Consider the following 17,440-nt stretch of genomic DNA (forward strand, 5'->3'; position numbering starts at 1 on the left):
ACAAGTCTTTTAAGTAATTTCTTAAAAATTCTAACCATATGTCACAAGGAACGAAAGATTCAAAGATATTTAGCGTTAAGTTCATAAGTCATAACACAAACAATAATTAAATTCAGACGAGTCAGAGGTTCTGAATGTTTACTTCAGTTGTGACTAGGAGCTGGGTGTTGTGCACAAGGCTGACGTATCAGCATATGAACTGTAATCTATGGTTAAAGTTCATTAATGGAACTATTCTCTGACCAGAAACACACCGGTGAAGGTCAGGACACATGACTATACAATCCTACATCTAGGTTATAGCCGATTTAGTTTGGAGAACTACCTTTATTTTCATTCCAATAGCTTTACATGGCACATTCTTGGTTAAGGTGCTACCTTCCCATCAGTTACTCTTAATCGTCATCGACACTGTGACGTCTTTGTGCCACACAGCGGAACAACTTCCTCAGTTCATCATCAACATATTGGCTTTGTTGATCCTTCAAGGTTCAGCAGGAAAATGATGCAGGGATAAACAAAGCTATTTGTTACTCTGAGGCGACCAATGGGAGCTCTCCCCCACCATTCTTAATGTCAATCGTCAAACATATAAAGGTTGTGGCAAACTGAGGTTCAGTTACATCTGAAGGTGAAGTGACATTGGACTGAGGGAGCTTCCATCCCAAGGCAGCTACAGACATACAATTCAGAGAAACTTTGTAAGTACAATATTTTTCTTTTGATAGAAAGTAGAAAAACGGTTGATTGCACCGCACAACTTTCATAATTTTTTGTTTTGGAAACTGTTCAAAGGTTTTCTTTGATTAAGTGAGACAATATTTTGCTTTTTCTTTTAGGTGCAAAAAAGATTCAAGATGCTCCTGATCATCCTGATTCAACTCCTGATCGTCGGTGAGCAAAACCTGTTCTTCACACACAGCAGCAGTTTTGGGAAAAAGGAAACTCTTATTGACTGATGTTTTATGTTTTGATCAATAGCATCAGCAATAGCACCTACAAGTGCAGCTGCCACCACTGTAGCACCTACAACTGCAGCACCCACCACTGTAGCAGCTACAACTGCAGCACCCACCACTGTAGCAGCTACAACTGCAGCACCCACAACTGTAGCACCTACAACTGCAGCACCCACCACTGTAGCACCTACAACTGCAGCACCCACCACTGTAGCACCTACAACTGCAGCACCCACCACTGTAGCGCCTACAACTGCAGCACCCACCACTGTAGCACCTACAACTGCAGCACCCACCACTGTAGCGCCTACAACTACAGCACCCACCACTGTGGCAGCTACAACTGCAGCACCCACCACTGTAGCACCTACAACTACAGCACCCACCACTGTAGCACCTACAACTACAGCACCCACCACTGTAGCGCCTACAACTGCAGCACCTACCACGCCGGCTACTGTTGCCACCACCACCACTAACACTGCTGCACATGCTGGGATCGTATCCGTGAGCAGTCTGGTGTTCTGTCACTTCAGTGTTGTTCTCTTCATGTCCCTCTGTACAGTGTGACTTGGTTGTACAGGTTTTCTTTTAACACATTTAGCAGTACTTACAAAGTATTTTTAGTTATATTTAGATACACACTGGTGTTGATAAGATTAACAATCCATATGATACAAAGTGTTAAAAATAAGTTTTTGCCTATTTATTGTCACTGTCAGAGTAAAGTTACTGATAACTTATAAATTCATGACTGATGAATGACTGTTGAAATTATGTTAACCCAGCTGAACTGGTGTCAGTGTTTTCTATTGCTGGAGCAGTGCTTCATTAAACTTTTCAACTGTTGTTGTCGATAGAACTGTTTTCTTTAAAGTGTATTATAATTCATGTGAAGTAACAAAACTACGTCGAGGCCAGAATTTGGACGGATTATTTATTTGGGTCATTGATTTGTTATTTCACAGCAGATAAATAAAATGACACAACAACAAACCTTGAAAAATATCTTTATTTGCTTTTGATAAGATTACGTCTGATCTGAGTGGAAACTTCTTGTTCTCTGTTAACTCATAGTTGGAGTAGTTGCAACAGGTTTTGCTTGTTGTCCTCGTTCCACCTGCTCTTAGTCACTACACATAACATTTCAACTTTAATAGGCCCCTTCACAGAAAGTGATGTTCAGAAAAATCCACATTCCTTAGTCTGTAAAAAAAATATATTTTTATCGCTTATTCTAAAAAAACAAATTTAGATAAATATATTTTTGTTTGGGGGGGGGGGCATTATTCTTTTTTTATGCACACACTTGGAGGGAGAGGCAGTAAATAGACACACCTTGCAAAGGCCCAACAGTCCCCTTGTGAAACCATATTAAGATTTAAATTCACTAGATCCAGTTTTTTATTTGGCCCAATAATATGTTTGATTTATTTCATCAAGATCCATGAATTACTCCCTGGGGAAACTGAAAATGTTGAAGTACGCCTAATTCTGCAATGGTAAAGAAACTGTTCAAGAATATATCTATAAAGATCATGTGAAGAGGATACATTCATTCACTCATTGTTTTTGAAGATGAGGGATTGTTCCACAAACACAGAATTTGCATTATTAATTAGAGAATAACACACGTTCTGCGAATCTGAAGATTTGATATTTTTCTTTGTTGAATAGTCAAATATTTGAGTTTTTTTTATTGTGGGACAAATCAGGCTGTTTTAAAAGTGTCTACTTGGACTTTTTGGGAAACTGTGATATAGATAAAACAATTGATTTATCAAGAAGACAATTGGCAGATGATTCAATACTGAGTGTAATCATGAGGTGCATCCCAAACTTTCAGTGGAGGCATTATGTTTTAGATTTGTCCATCCGTCTGTCCCATTCCTCTGAACACAATATCTCAAAAACACTTTCTGGGAATTTCTCCACATTTGGTAGCAACAGTTGGACAAAAGGAGGAACTGTTTTGACTTTGGTCATCAAAGGGTAAGGTCGCTTTGACTTCACAAAGCACATGTTTTGTATTGTGAAAGCAGGAAGACCTCAGGGAATCTGTTCAAATTAGGTACAAATGATCACTAATGAATGAACAGATTAGAATTCAGTGGTCAAAGGTCAAGGTCACTGTGGTCTTGTGAACACAAATTCTCAAGAGCAGCTTTAGGGCATTTCTTCAATTTTTGTATAAACTTTCAGGTCAACTGAAACAGGTTTTGGTGGTCAAAGGTCGAGGTCACAGTGACTTCCCAAATCCCTTTTTCACCTTTTGAACGTGTCATCTTATGAATGCCTCTAGAGAACCCTTTCAAACGTGGCACAAACGTTCACTAGAACTCATTGATTGATCAGGGTTGGGTGGTCAATGGTCAAGGTCATACTGGCCTCATATAAGTTTTTGACGTCTTTCAAGTTATTTCTTAAAAATTCTGACCATATGTCACTTGGAACGAAAGATTCACAGATATGTAGCGTTATGTTAATAACTCATAACACAAACCATAATTAAAGTCAGATGAGTCAGAGGTTCTGAATGTTTCTTCAGTTGTGACGAGGAGCTGGGTGTTGTGCACAAGGCTGACGTATTAGCAAGTGAACACAATGACGCAATCCAACCATGACCTGTCACATCAGACGATAGTTATCAGCCAAGTTAAATTAAAGTGCTCAAAGTCATATTATAATGTATAAAGTCGACTCAGATCATCACATGAGCATATGAACTGTAATCTATGGTTAAAGTTCATTAATGGAACTCTACTCTGACCAGAAACACACCGGTGAAGGTCAGGACACATGCCTGTACAATCCAACATCTACGTAATAGACAAGTTAGTTTGGAGAACAGGTAGGACACAAAGGCATCCATCTTTTCCTCCACCTTTATTCTCATTCCATTAGCTTTACATGGCACATTCTTGGTTTAGGTGCTACCTTCCCATCAGTAACTCTAAATTGTCATAGACATTGTGACGTCTTTGTGCCACGCAGCGGAACAACTTCCTCAGTTCATCATCAACATATTTGCTTTGTTGATCCTTCAAGGTTCAGCGGAATATAATGCAGGGATAAACAAAGCTATTTGTTACTCTGAGGCAACCAATGGGAGCTCTCCCCCACCATTCTTATTGTCAATCGTCAAACATATAAAGGTTGTGGCAAACTGAGGTTAAGTTACATCTGAAGGTGAAGTGACATTGGACTGAAGCAGATTCCATCCCAAGGCAGCTACAGACATACAATTCAGAGAAACTTTGTAAGTACAATATTTTTTCTTTTGATAGAAAGTAGAAAAACGGTTGATTGTACAGCACAACTTTCATCATTTGTGTTTTGGAAACTGTTTAAAGGTTTTCTTTGATTACGTGAGACAATATTTTGCTTTTTCTTTTAGGTGCAAAAAAGATTCAAGATGCTCCTGATCATCCTGATTCAACTCCTGATCGTCGGTGAGCAAAATCTGTTCTTCTCACACACAGCAGCAGTTTTGGGAAAAAGGAAACTCTTATTGACTGATGTTTTATGTTTTGATCAATAGCATCAGCAAATGTCCAGGCAACCACCACTGTAGCAGCTACAACTGCAGCACCCACCACTGTAGCAGCTACAACTGCAGCACCCACCACTGTAGCAGCTACAACTGCAGCACCCACCACTGTAGCACCTACAACTGCAGCACCCACCACTGTAGCAGCTACAACTGCAGCACCCACCACTGTAGCACCTACAACTGCAGCACCCACCACTGTAGCAGCTACAACTGCAGCACCCACCACTCTAGCACCTACAACTGCAGCACCCACCACGCCGGCTACTGTTGCCACCACCACCACTAACACTGCTGCACATGCTGGGATCGTATCCGTGAGCAGTCTGGTGTTCTGTCACTTCAGTGTTGTTCTCTTCATGTCCCTCTGTACAGTGTGACTTGGTTGTACTGGTTTTTTTTAAAACACATTTATCAGTACTCACAAAGTATTATTATTTATATTTAGATACACACTGGTGTTGATAAGATTAACAATCCATATGATACAAAGTGTTAACAATAAGTTTGTGCTTATTTATTGTCACTTTCAGAGTAAAGTTACTGATAACCTATAATTTCATGACTGATGAATGACTGTTGAAATGATGTTAACCAAGCTGAACTGGTGTCAGTGTTTTCTATTGTTGGAGCAGTGCTTCATTAAACCTTTCATCTGTTGTCGATGGAACTGTTTTCTTTAAAGTGTATGTTCATGTGAAGTAACAAATCTGCGTTGAGGCCAGAATTTGGACGGATTAAAAAAATAGATAGATAGTAAAATAAAATGACACAGCAACAAACCTTGAAAAATATCTTTATTTCCTTTAGATAAGATCACGTCTGATCTGACTGGAAACTTGTCCTCTGTTTACTCATAGTTTGAATTCTAGCTATAGTTTTACATAATTCAACATTCATTTATTTATGTTGAATCAGGCAATGAGAACTCTGAGCTCTGAGCTTAAATGCATCTTAATCCTGGGTGTGGCAACATACATCAAAATGACTTGTTTAGACATTATTTGCCATAATGACCTCACCCACAGTTAAAGAAAAGCTTGAAAAGACAATTGCTGTACAGTATTTGTAAGCTCTGTTTTGGTACGTGTTTTTTGGAGAAAATAGGGGAAAAAATGCATGTGACTGACTTGAACTGTAAATAAATGTCCAAGTTTTGTAAAGATGTGAGTTTTACTCTCATGTGTGTTCATAATATATTTATTTAAAGCTGTGTCCCTGATCATGATCTAAAGATAATAAAAGTTTGTTAGCATTGTAGAGGGCATTGGAGCCACAGTGTTGATTGGTTAATACACCCATCCATTTAATACAGTTGTGTTTTGCAAATTGTATTAATTATGATTAGAAATTTTAATTCCCATTTAAAATAATTTAATTTTAAATTCAAAACTGCATTAACCCTGGTTGAGATTACATCTGTATTCAAACTCATCCCCAGGATTTCAAACTTTTTCAAACTTGCAGTCTTCTCCTATAACTGATGCTTATATCAGATTCTGTTCAGCTGCTCTGAAGAATTCTTTGTTCTACACATGCAGTGGTGTTGGCTTTTAACAGATTTGAAACTCCCCTTTAAGATATAAAGGACTATTTAAATCCTCTTGGATGTTCCTTCAGTGTGAATCACTCAGGGATCATTGATGGTACGACATTTACACACCCATGTGCACACAATACCTATGACTGACATGTCTCACGTGAATGACATCAGTGACTCCTAGTAAATAAAAATAAGGCTTCAAGTTACAAGTATTTAAACTAAAGTGCGCAGCATGTCGGGTTTTAAATTATTTGATCTATGAACATATATTTTTATGGTTTACTTTATTTTCTTTATTATGTGTTCAGTTGCTTTATATTCTTATTCTGTGTTTGTGTTTCACCTCTGACTGATGCAACGCTAAACAAATGTAAAGATTTATTCCCTAGAAAAATTGGAATACTGAAAAGTGCCCCATCTTTCAATATTAAAGATTAAAAAGATCCTGGATCTGCTTCCTGATCCATATCCATATGTTCCCTGACCCATACCATGTCATTCCACCAAGTTTCACAGAAATGCGTTAGTAGTTTTGTGTAATCTTCCTTTTAAACCAACCAGCCATCACATAAAGGGACAGGGGTGAAAACAGAACCTCCTTGGTGGAGGTAACAATGAAAATTATGGTCTTTTTAAGCTTTTTTCTTTAACTGTGGGTGAGGTCATTATGGCAAATAATGTCAGTCTAAACAAGTCATTTTGATAGATGGTGCTACATCCAGGATTAAGATGCATTTAAGCTCGGAGCCTGTTCTCATTGCCTGATTCAACATAAATAAATATATGTTGAATTATGTAAAACCATAGCTAGAATTCAAACTATGAGTAAACAGAGGACAAGAAGTTTCCAGACAGATCAGACGTGATCTTATCTAAAGGAAATAAAGATATTTTTCAATGTTTGTTGCTGTGTCATTTTATTTATCTGCTGTGAAATAACAAATCAATGACCCAAATAAATAATCCGTCCACATTCTGGCTTCAACATAGATTTGTTACTTCACATGAATTATAATACACTTTAAAGAAAACAGTTCTATCGACAACAACAGTTGAAAAGTTTAATGAAGCACTGCTCCAACAATAAAAAACACTGACACCAGTTCAGCTTGGTTAACATCATTTCAACAGTCATTCATCAGTCATGAATTTATAAGTTATCAGTAACTTTACTCTGACAGTGACAATAAATAGGCAAAAACTTATTTTTAACACTTTGTATCATATGGATTGTTAATCTTATCAACACCAGTGTGTATCTAAATATAACTAAAAATACTTTGTAAGTACTGCTAAATGTGTTTAAAGAAAACCTGTACAACCAAGTCACACTGTACAGAGGGACATGAAGAGAACAACACTGAAGTGACAGAACACCAGACTGCTCACGGATACGATCCCAGCATGTGCAGCAGTGTTAGTGGTGGTGGTGACAACAGGAGCCGGCGTGGTGGGTGCTGCAGTTGTAGGTGCTACAGTGGTGGGTGCTGCAGTTGTAGGTGCTACAGTGGTGGGTGCTGCAGTTGTAGGTGCTACAGTGGTGGGTGCTGCAGTTGTAGCTGCTACAGTGGTGGGTGCTGCAGTTGTAGGTGCTACAGTGGTGGGTGCTGCAGTTGTAGCTGCTACAGTGGTGGGTGCTGCAGTTGTAGGTGCTACAGTGGTGGGTGCTGCAGTTGTAGGTGCTACAGTGGTGGGTGCTGCAGTTGTAGCTGCTACAGTGGTGGGTGCTGCAGTTGTAGCTGCTAGAGTGGTGGGTGCTGCAGTTGTAGCTGCTACAGTGGTGGTTGCCTGGACATTTGCTGATGCTATTGATCAAAACATAAAACATCAGTCAATAAGAGTTTCCTTTTTCCCAAATCTGCTGCTGTATGTGAGAAGAACAGGTTTTGCTCACCGACGATCAGGAGATGAATCAGGATGATCAGGAGCATCTTGAATCTTTTTTGCACCTAAAAGAAAAAGCAAAATATTGTCTCACTTAATAAAAGAAAACCTTTAAACAGTTTCCAAAACAAAAAATGATGAAAGTTGTGCGGTACAATCAACCGTTTTTCTACATTCTATCAAAGAAAAATATTGTACTTACAAAGTTTCTCTGAATTGTATGTCTGTAGCTGCCTTGGGATGGAAGCTCCCTCAGTCCAATGTCACTTCACCTTCAGATGTAACCTAACTTCAGTTTGCCACAACCTTTATATGTTTGACGATTGACATTAAGAATGGTGGGGGAGAGCTCCCATTGGTCACCTCAGAGTAACAAATAACTTTGTTTATCCCTGCATCATTTCTGCTGAACCTTGAAGGATCAACAAAGCAAATATGTTGATGATGAACTGAGGAAGTTGTTCCGCTGCGTGGCACAAAGACGTCACAATGTCGATGACGATTTAGAGTTACTGATGTGAAGGTAGCACCTAAACCAAGAATGTGCCATGTAAAGCTAATGGAATGATAATAAAGGTGGAGGAAAAGATGGATGCCTTTGTGTCCTACCTGTTCTCCAAACTAACTCGGCTATAACCTAGATGTTGGATTGTACAGTCATGTGTCCTGACCTTCACCGGTGTGTTTCTGGTCAGAGTAGAGTTCCATTAATGAACTTTAACCATAGATTACAGTTCATATGCTCATGTGATGATCTGAGTCGACTTTATAAATTATAATATGACTTTGAGCACTTTAATTTAACTTGGCTGATAACTATCGTCTGATGTGACAGGTCATGGTTGGATTGCGTCATTGTGTTCACTTGCTGATACGTCAGCCTTGTGCACAACACCCAGCTCCTCGTCACAACTGAAGAAACATTCAGAACCTCTGACTCATCTGAATTTAATTATGGTTTGTGTTATGACTTATGAACATAACGCTACATTTCTGTGAATCTTTCGTTCCAAGTGACATATGGTCAGAATTATCAAGAAATGACTCGTTCATTAAGTCAAAAACATACATGAGGCCAATATGACCTTGACCATTGACCACCCAACCCTGATCAATCAATGAGTCCTAGTAGACAAATCCAAAACAAAATGTCTCCACTGAAAGTTTGGGATGCACCTCATGATTACACTCACTATTGATTCATCTGCCAATTGTCTTTTTGATAAATCAATTGTTTTGTCTGTATCACAGTTTCCCAAAAAGTCTAAGTAGACACTTTTAAAACAGCCTGATTTGTCCCACAATTCAAAACTCAAATATTTACTATTCGACAAAGAAAAATTTCAAATCTTCACATTTCCAGAAAGTGTGGGTTATTCTCTAATGTAATGTGAGTTGCTGATTTGTTTCAACAAATTAATGAGTCTGTGGTTTCAGGGGTTCTCATCTCCCACACCGGTAACACGCTCTGAGAGAATGTCAAGGTCCACGAGTCTCCCTGAAAACCCACAGTTAGAGAAAAAGGAGGAACTGTTTTGACTTTGGTCATCAAAGGGTAAGGTCGCTTTGACTTCACAAAGCACATGTTTTGTATTGTGAAAGCAGGAAGACCTCAGGGAATCCGTTCTAATTAGGTACAAATGATCACTAATGAATGAACGGATTAAAAATCAGTGGTCAAAGGTCAAGGTCACTGTGGTCTTGTGAACACAAATTCTCAAGAGCAGCTTTAGGGCATTTCTTCAATTTTTGTATAAACTTTCAGGTCAACTGAAAAAGGTTTTGGTGGTCAAAGGTCGAGGTCACAGTGACTTCCCAAATCCCTTTTTCACCTTTTGAACGTGTTATCTTATGAATGCCTCTAGAGAACCCTTTCAAACGTGGCACAAACGTTCACTAGAACTCATTGATTGATCAGGGTTGGGTGGTCAATGGTCAAGGTCATACTGGCCTCATATAAGTTTTTGACGTCTTTCAAGTTATTTCTTAAAAATTCTGACCATATGTCACTTGGAACGAAAGATTCACAGATATGTAGCGTTATGTTAATAACTCATAACACAAACCATAATTAAAGTCAGATGAGTCAGAGGTTCTGAATGTTTCTTCAGTTGTGACGAGGAGCTGGGTGCTGTGCACAAGGCTGACGTATCAGCAAGTGAACACAATGACGCAATCCAACCATGACCTGTCACATCAGACGATAGTTATCAGCCAAGTTAAATTAAAGTGCTCAAAGTCATATTATAATGTATAAAGTCGACTAAGATCGTCACATGAGCATATGAACTGTAATCTATGGTTAAAGTTCATTAATGGAACTCTACTCTGACCAGAAACACACCGGTGAAGGTCAGGACACATGACTGTACAATCCAACATCTACGTAATATCCAAGTTAGTTTGGAGAACAGGTAGGACACAAAGGCATCCATCTTTCCTCCACCTTTATTCTCATTCCATTAGCTTTACATGGCACATTCTTGGTTTAGGTGCTACCTTCCCATCAGTAACTCTAAATCGTCATTGACATTGTGACGTCTTTGTGCCACGCAGCGGAACAACTTCCTCAGTTCATCATCAACATATTTGCTTTGTTGATCCTTCAAGGTTCAGCAGAATATAATGCAGGGATAAACAAAGCTATTTGTTACTCTGAGGCGACCAATGGGAGCTCTCCCCCACCATTCTTATTGTCAATCGTCAAACATATAAAGGTTGTGGCAAACTGAGGTTAAGTTACATCTGAAGGTGAAGTGACATTGGACTGAAGCAGCTTCCATCCCAAGGCAGCTACAGACATACAATTCAGAGAAACTTTGTAAGTACAATATTTTTTCTTTTGATAGAAAGTAGAAAAACGGTTGATTGTACAGCACAACTTTCATCATTTGTGTTTTGGAAACTGTTTAAAGGTTTTCTTTGATTACGTGAGACAATATTTTGCTTTTTCTTTTAGGTGCAAAAAAGATTCAAGATGCTCCTGATCATCCTGATTCAACTCCTGATCGTCGGTGAGCAAAACCTGTTCTTCTCACACACAGCAGCAGTTTTGGGAAAAAGGAAACTCTTATTGACTGATGTTTTATGTTTTGATCAATAGCATCAGCAAATGTCCAGGCAACCACCACTGTAGCAGCTACAACTGCAGCACCCACCACTGTAGCAGCTACAACTGCAGCACCCACCACTGTAGCACCTACAACTGCAGCACCCACCACTGTAGCAGCTACAACTGCAGCACCCACCACTGTAGCACCTACAACTGCAGCACCCACCAGTGTAGCACCTACAACTGCAGCACCCACCACTGTAGCACCTACAACTGCAGCACCCACCACTGTAGCAGCTACAACTGCAGCACCCACCACGCCGGCTACTGTTGCCACCACCACCACTAACACTGCTGCACATGCTGGGATCGTATCCGTGAGCAGTCTGGTGTTCTGTCACTTCAGTGTTGTTCTCTTCATGTCCCTCTGTACAGTGTGACTTGGTTGTACTTGTTTTTTTTAAAACACATTTATCAGTACTCACAAAGTATTATTATTTATATTTAGATACACACTGGTGTTGATAAGATTAACAATCCATATGATACAAAGTGTTAACAATAAGTTTGTGCTTATTTATTGTCACTTTCAGAGTAAAGTTACTGATAACCTATAATTTCATGACTGATGAATGACTGTTGAAATGATGTTAACCAAGCTGAACTGGTGTCAGTGTTTTCTATTGTTGGAGCAGTGCTTTATTAAACCTTTCATCTGTTGTCGATGGAACTGTTTTCTTTAAAGTGTATGTTCATGTGAAGTAACAAATCTGCGTTGAGGCCAGAATTTGGACGGATTAAAAAAATAGATAGATAGATAAATAAAATGACACAGCAACAACCCTTGAAAAATATCTTTATTTCCTTTAGATAAGATCACGTCTGATCAGACTGGAAACTTGTCCTCTGTTTACTCATAGTTTGAATTCTAGCTATAGTTTTACATAATTCAACATTCATTTATTTATGTTGAATCAGGCAATGAGAACTCTGAGCTCTGAGCTTAAATGCATCTTATTCCTGGGTGTGGCAACATACATCAAAATGACTTGTTTAGACTGACATTGTTTGCCATAATGACCTCACCCACAGTTAAAGAAAAGCTTGAAAAGACAATTGCTGTACAGTATTTGTAAGCTCTGTTTTGGTACGTGTTTTTTGGAGAAAATAGGGGAAAAAATGCATGTGACTGACTTGAACTGTAAATAAATGTCCAAGTTTTGTAAAGATGTGAGTTTTACTCTCATGTGTGTTCATAATATATATATTTATTTAAAGCTGTGTCCCTGATCATGATCTAAAGATAATAAAAGTTTGTTAGCATTGTAGAGGGCATTGGAGCCACAGTGTTGATTGGTTAATACACCCATCCATTTAATACAGTTGTGTTTTGCAAATTGTATTAATTATCATTAGAAATTTTAATTCCCATTTAAAATAATTTAATTTTAAATTGAAAACTGCATTAACCCTGGTTGAGATTACATCTGTATTCAAACTCATCCCCAGGATTTCAAACTTTTTCAAACTTGCAGTCTTCTCCTATAACTGATGCTTATATCAGATTCTGTTCAGCTGCTCTGAAGAATTCTTTGTTCTACACATGCAGTGGTGTTGGCTTTTAACAGATTTGAAACTCCCCTTTTAGATATAAAGGACTATTTAAATCCTCTTGGCTGTTCCTTCAGTGTGAATCACTCAGGGATCATTGATGGTACGACATTTACACACCCATGTGCACACAATACCTATGACCGACATGTCTCACGTGAATGACATCAGTGACTCCTAGTAAATAAAAATAAGGCTTCAAGTTACAAGTACTTAAACTAAAGTGCGCAGCATGTCGGGTTTTAAATTATTTGATCTATGAACATATATTTTTATGGTTTACTTTATTTTCTTTATTATGTGTTCAGTTGCTTTATATTCTTATTCTGTGTTTGTGTTTCACCTCTGACTGATGCAACGCTAAACACATGTAAAGATTTATTCCCTAAAAAAATTGGAATACTGAAAAGTGCCCCATCTTTTAATATTAAAGATTAAAAAGATCCTGGATCTGCTTCCTGAGCCATATCCATATGTTTTACTGACCCATACCATGTCATTCCACCAAGTTTCACAGAAATGCGTTAGTAGTTTTGTGTAATCTTGCTTTTAAACCAACCAGCCATCACATAAAGGGACAGGGGTGAAAACAGAACCTCCTTGGTGGAGGTAACAATGAAAATGATGGTCTTGTTCAGCTTTTTTCTTTAACTGTGGGTGAGGTCATTATGGCAAATAATGTCAGTTTAAACAAGTTATTTTGATGTATGGTGCTACATCCAGGATTAAGATGCATTTAAATTCAGAGCCTGTTCTCATTGCCTGATTCAACATAAAGAAATATATGTTGAATTATGTAAAACCATAGCTAGAATTCAAACTATGAGTAAACAGAGGACAAGAAGTTTCCAGACAGATCAGACGTGATCTTATCTAAAGGAAATAAAGATATTTTTCAATGTTTGTTGCTGTGTCATTTTATTTATCTGCTGTGAAATAACAAATCAATGACCCAAATAAATAATCCGTCCACATTCTGGCTTCAACATAGATTTGTGACTTCACATGAATTATAATACACTTTAAAGAAAACAGTTCTATCGACAACAACAGTTGAAAAGTTTAATGAAGCACTGCTCCAACAATAAAAAACACTGACACCAGTTCAGCTTGGTTAACATCATTTCAACAGTCATTCATCAGTCATGAATTTATAAGTTATCAGTAACTTTACTCTGAGAGTTACAATAAATAAGCACAAACTAATTTTTAACACTGGGTATCATATGGATTGTTAATCTTATCAACACCAGTGTGTATCTAAATATAACTAAAAATACTTTGTAAGTACTGCTAAATGTGTTCAAAGAAAACCTGTACAACCAAGTCACACTGTACAGAGGGACATGAAGAGAACAACACTGAAGTGACAGAACACCAGACTGCTCACGGATACGATCCCAGCATGTGCAGCAGTGTTAGTGGTGGTTGATGCAACAGTAGCCGGCGTGGTGGGTGCTGCAGTTGTAGCTGCTACAGTGGTGGGTGCTGCAGTTGTAGGTGCTACAGTGGTGGGTGCTGCAGTTGTAGCTGCTACAGTGGTGGGTGCTGCAGTTGTAGGTGCTACAGTGGTGGGTGCTGCAGTTGTAGGTGCTACAGTGGTGGGTGCTGCAGTTGTAGGTGCTACAGTGGTGGGTGCTGCAGTTGTAGCTGCTACAGTGGTGGTTGTCTGGGCATTTGCTGATGCTATTGATCAAAACATAAAACATCAGTCAATAAGAGTTTCCTTTTTCCCAAAACTGCTGCTGTGTGTGAGAAGAACAGGTTTTGCTCACCGATGATCAGGAGTTGAATCAGGATGATCAGGAGCATCTTGAATCTTTTTTGCAACTAAAAGTAAAAGCAAAATATTGTCTCACTTAATAAAAGAAAACCTTTAAACAGTTTCCAAAACAAAAAATGATTCAAGTTGTGCGTTACAATCAATCGCTTTTTCTACATTCTATCAAAGAAAAATATTGTACTTACAAAGTTTCTCTGAATTGTATGTCTGTAGTTGCCTTGGGATGGAAGCTGCCTCAGTCCAATGTCACTTCACCTTCAGATGTAACTTAACCTCAGTTTGCCACAACCTTTATATGTTTGACGATTGACATTAAGAATGGTGGGGGAGAGCTCCCATTGGTCGCCTCAGAGTAACAAATAACTTTGTTTATCCCTGCATCATTTCTGCTGAACCTTGAAGGATCAACAAAGCAAATATGTTGATGATGAACTGAGGAAGTTGTTCTGCTGCGTGGCACAAAGACGTCACAATGTCGATGACGATTTAGAGTTACTGATGTGAAGGTAGCACCTAAACCAAGAATGTGCCATGTAAAGCTAATGGAATGATAATAAAGGTGGAGGAAAAGATGGATGCCTTTGTGTCCTACCTGTTCTCCAAACTAACTTGGCTATTACGTAGATGTTGGATTGTACAGTCATGTGTCCTGACCTTCACCGGTGTGTTTCTGGTCAGAGTAGAGTTCCATTAATGAATTTTAACCATAGATTACAGTTCATATGCTCATGTGATGATCTGAGTCGACTTTATACATTATAATATGACTTTGAGCACTTTAATTTAACTTGGCTGATAACTATCGTCTGATGTGACAGGTCATGGTTGGATTGCGTCATTGTGTTCACTTGCTGATATGTCAGCCTTGTGCACAGCACCCAGCTCCTCGTCACAACTGAAGAAACATTCAGAACCTCTGACTCATCTGAATTTAATTATTGTTTGTGTTATGACATATGAACATAACGCTACATTTCTGTGAATCTTTCGTTCCAAGTGACATATGGTCAGAATTTTCAAGAAATGACTTGTTCATTAAGTCAAAAACATACATGAGGCCAATATGACCTTGACCATTGACCACCCAACCCTGATCAATCAATGAGTCCTAGTAGACAAATCCAAAACAAAATGTCTCCACTGAAAGTTTGGGATGCACCTCATGATTACACTCACTATTGATTCATCTGCCAATTGTCTTTTTGATAAATCAATTGTTTTGTCTGCATCACAGTTTCCCAAAAAGTACAAGTAGACACTTTTAAAACAGCCGGATTTGTCCCACAATTCAAAACTCAAATATTTACTATTCGACAAAGACAAATTTCAAATCTTCACATTTCCAGAAAGTGTGGGTTATTCTCTAATGTAATGTGAGTTGCTGATTTGTTTCAACAACTTAATGAGTCTGTGGTTTCAGGGGTTCTCATCTCCCACACCGGTAACACGCTCTGAGAGAATGTCAAGGTCCACGAGTCTCCCTGAAAACCCACAGTTAGAGAAAAAGGCTTAAAAAGACCATCATTCTTCATTGTTGCCTCCACCAAGGAGGTTCTGTTTTCACGTCTGTCCGTTTTTGTGTTGGCTGGTTTGTTTAAAAGCAAGATTACACAAAACTACAAATGCATTTCTGTGAAACTTGGTGGAAGGAAGTGTTTTGGGTCAGGGAAGATATGGATATGGTTCAGGAGGCAGATCCAGGATCTTTTTAATTTTTATATTGAAAGATAGGGCACTTTTCAGTATTTCACAATTTTCCAGGGAATGACTCTTTTCATGTGTTTTGCGTTGCATCAGTTAAAGGTGAAACACAAACACAGAATAAGAATATAAAGCAACTGAACACATAAAGAAAATGAAGTAGACCATCAAAATATATGTTCATAGATTAAATAATTTAAAACCCGACATGCTGCGCATTTTAAACACTTGTAATTAGAAGCCTTATTTTTATTTAGTAGGGGTCACTGATGTCAGTCACGTGAGACATGTCGGTCATAGGTATTGTGTGCACATGGGTGTGTAAATGTCGTACCATCAATGATCCCTGAGTGATTCACACTGAAGGAACAGCCAAGAGGATTTAAATAGTCCTTTATATCTTAAAGGGGAGTTTCAAGTCTGTTAAAAGCCACCACCACTGCATGTGTAGAACAAAGAATTCTTCAGAGCAGCAGCATAGAATCTGATATAAGCATCAGTTATAGGAGAAGACTGCAAGTTTGAAAAAGTTTGAAATCCTGGGGATGAGTTTGAAAACAGAAGTAATCTCAACCAGGGTTTATGCAGTTTTCAATTTAAAATTAAAGTATTTTAACTGGGAATTATAATTTCTAATCATAATTAATACAATTTGCAAAACCCAGCTGCATTAAATGGATGGGTGTATTAACCAATCAACACTGTGGCTCCAATGCCCTCTACAATGCTAACAAACTTTTATTATCTTTAGATCATGATCAGGGACACAGCTTTAAATAAATATATTATGAACACACATGAGAGTAAAACTCACATCTTTACAAAACTTGGACATTTATTTACAGTTCAAGTCAGTCACATGCATTTTTTCCCCTATTTTCTCCAAAAAACACGTACCAAAACAGAGCTTACAAATACTGTACAGCAATTGTCTTTTCAAGCTTTTCTTTAACTGTGGGTGAGGTCATTATGGCAAATAATGTCTAAACAAGTCATTTTGATGTATGTTGCCACACCCAGGATTAAGATGCATTTAAGCTCAGAGCTCAGAGTTCTCATTGCCTGATTCAACATAAATAAATGAATGTTGAATTATGTAAAACTATAGCTAGAATTCAAACTATGAGTTAACAGAGAACAAGAAGTTTCCAGTCAGATCGGATGTAATCTTATCCAAAGGAAATAAAAATATTTTTCAATGTTTGTTGTTGTGTCATTTTATTTATCTGCTGTAAAATAACAAATCAATGACCCACATAAATATTCTGTCCAAATTCTTGCATCAACGTATATTTGTCACTTCACATGAATTATAATACACTTTAAAGAAAACAGTTCTATCAACAACAGTTGAAAA

At 38.2% G+C, this 17,440-nt stretch overlaps 5 protein-coding genes across 7 annotated transcripts; 3 read left to right on the forward strand and 2 right to left on the reverse strand.

The window, feature by feature from the left end:
- The first annotated feature begins 604 nt into the window (after nt 1–604).
- Nucleotides 605–1,955, forward strand: LOC128437127 (salivary glue protein Sgs-3). The gene is made up of 3 exons (XM_053419160.1): nt 605–701; nt 840–894; nt 982–1,955. Exons 2-3 carry the CDS (start codon nt 858–860, stop codon nt 1,527–1,529), a joined length of 585 nt encoding a protein of 194 aa, XP_053275135.1. The 5' UTR covers nt 605–701; nt 840–857; the 3' UTR covers nt 1,530–1,955.
- Nucleotides 1,956–4,101: 2,146 nt separating this feature from the next.
- LOC128436979 (salivary glue protein Sgs-3) lies at nt 4,102–5,672 on the forward strand. Of its 2 annotated transcripts, XM_053418928.1 has the most exons (4): nt 4,102–4,218; nt 4,357–4,411; nt 4,501–4,716; nt 4,747–5,672. In XM_053418928.1, the coding sequence occupies exons 2-4, from the start codon at nt 4,375–4,377 to the stop codon at nt 4,887–4,889; spliced, it is 396 nt and encodes a 131-aa protein (XP_053274903.1). In that variant the 5' UTR covers nt 4,102–4,218; nt 4,357–4,374; the 3' UTR covers nt 4,890–5,672. The 2 variants fall into 2 exon arrangements, with proteins under 2 accessions (XP_053274903.1, XP_053274901.1); XM_053418926.1 differs by having other exon boundaries at nt 4,501–5,672.
- Nucleotides 5,673–6,952: 1,280 nt separating this feature from the next.
- LOC128437014 (salivary glue protein Sgs-3) lies at nt 6,953–8,237 on the reverse strand. The gene is made up of 3 exons (XM_053418984.1): nt 8,139–8,237; nt 7,947–8,001; nt 6,953–7,857 (listed from the first exon to the last, which is right to left on the reverse strand). The coding sequence occupies exons 2-3, from the start codon at nt 7,981–7,983 to the stop codon at nt 7,379–7,381; spliced, it is 516 nt and encodes a 171-aa protein (XP_053274959.1). The 5' UTR covers nt 7,984–8,001; nt 8,139–8,237; the 3' UTR covers nt 6,953–7,378.
- Nucleotides 8,238–10,207: 1,970 nt separating this feature from the next.
- LOC128437009 (salivary glue protein Sgs-3) lies at nt 10,208–12,217 on the forward strand. Of its 2 annotated transcripts, none has more exons than XM_053418980.1 (3): nt 10,208–10,350; nt 10,547–10,950; nt 11,040–12,217. In XM_053418980.1, the coding sequence occupies exons 2-3, from the start codon at nt 10,914–10,916 to the stop codon at nt 11,426–11,428; spliced, it is 426 nt and encodes a 141-aa protein (XP_053274955.1). In that variant the 5' UTR covers nt 10,208–10,350; nt 10,547–10,913; the 3' UTR covers nt 11,429–12,217. The 2 variants fall into 2 exon arrangements, with proteins under 2 accessions (XP_053274955.1, XP_053274954.1); XM_053418979.1 differs by lacking the exon at nt 10,208–10,350 and having other exon boundaries at nt 10,518–10,757; nt 10,896–10,950.
- Nucleotides 12,218–13,498: 1,281 nt separating this feature from the next.
- On the reverse strand, nt 13,499–14,723 carry LOC128437011 (salivary glue protein Sgs-3). The gene is made up of 3 exons (XM_053418983.1): nt 14,568–14,723; nt 14,375–14,429; nt 13,499–14,285 (listed from the first exon to the last, which is right to left on the reverse strand). The coding sequence occupies exons 2-3, from the start codon at nt 14,409–14,411 to the stop codon at nt 13,927–13,929; spliced, it is 396 nt and encodes a 131-aa protein (XP_053274958.1). The 5' UTR covers nt 14,412–14,429; nt 14,568–14,723; the 3' UTR covers nt 13,499–13,926.
- Between the last annotated feature and the right edge of the window lie 2,717 nt (nt 14,724–17,440).

This window comes from Pleuronectes platessa, chromosome 3 (assembly GCF_947347685.1).
Source record: "Pleuronectes platessa chromosome 3, fPlePla1.1, whole genome shotgun sequence".
Lineage (NCBI taxonomy): Eukaryota > Metazoa > Chordata > Actinopteri > Pleuronectiformes > Pleuronectidae > Pleuronectes > Pleuronectes platessa.

Excerpts from the sequence above, each read along its gene's own strand:
- LOC128437127 (XM_053419160.1), top strand. The coding sequence starts at position 858 with ATGCTCCTGATCATCCTGATTCAACTCCTGATCGTCG. Across the intron at positions 895-981 it reads GATTCAACTCCTGATCGTCG|CATCAGCAATAGCACCTACA; the intron begins GTGAGCAAAACC and ends TTTGATCAATAG.
- LOC128436979 (XM_053418926.1), top strand. The coding sequence starts at position 4,375 with ATGCTCCTGATCATCCTGATTCAACTCCTGATCGTCG. Across the intron at positions 4,412-4,500 it reads GATTCAACTCCTGATCGTCG|CATCAGCAAATGTCCAGGCA; the intron begins GTGAGCAAAATC and ends TTTGATCAATAG.
- LOC128437014 (XM_053418984.1), bottom strand. The coding sequence starts at position 7,983 with ATGCTCCTGATCATCCTGATTCATCTCCTGATCGTCG. Across the intron at positions 7,858-7,946 it reads GATTCATCTCCTGATCGTCG|CATCAGCAAATGTCCAGGCA; the intron begins GTGAGCAAAACC and ends TTTGATCAATAG.
- LOC128437009 (XM_053418980.1), top strand. The coding sequence starts at position 10,914 with ATGCTCCTGATCATCCTGATTCAACTCCTGATCGTCG. Across the intron at positions 10,951-11,039 it reads GATTCAACTCCTGATCGTCG|CATCAGCAAATGTCCAGGCA; the intron begins GTGAGCAAAACC and ends TTTGATCAATAG.
- LOC128437011 (XM_053418983.1), bottom strand. The coding sequence starts at position 14,411 with ATGCTCCTGATCATCCTGATTCAACTCCTGATCATCG. Across the intron at positions 14,286-14,374 it reads GATTCAACTCCTGATCATCG|CATCAGCAAATGCCCAGACA; the intron begins GTGAGCAAAACC and ends TTTGATCAATAG.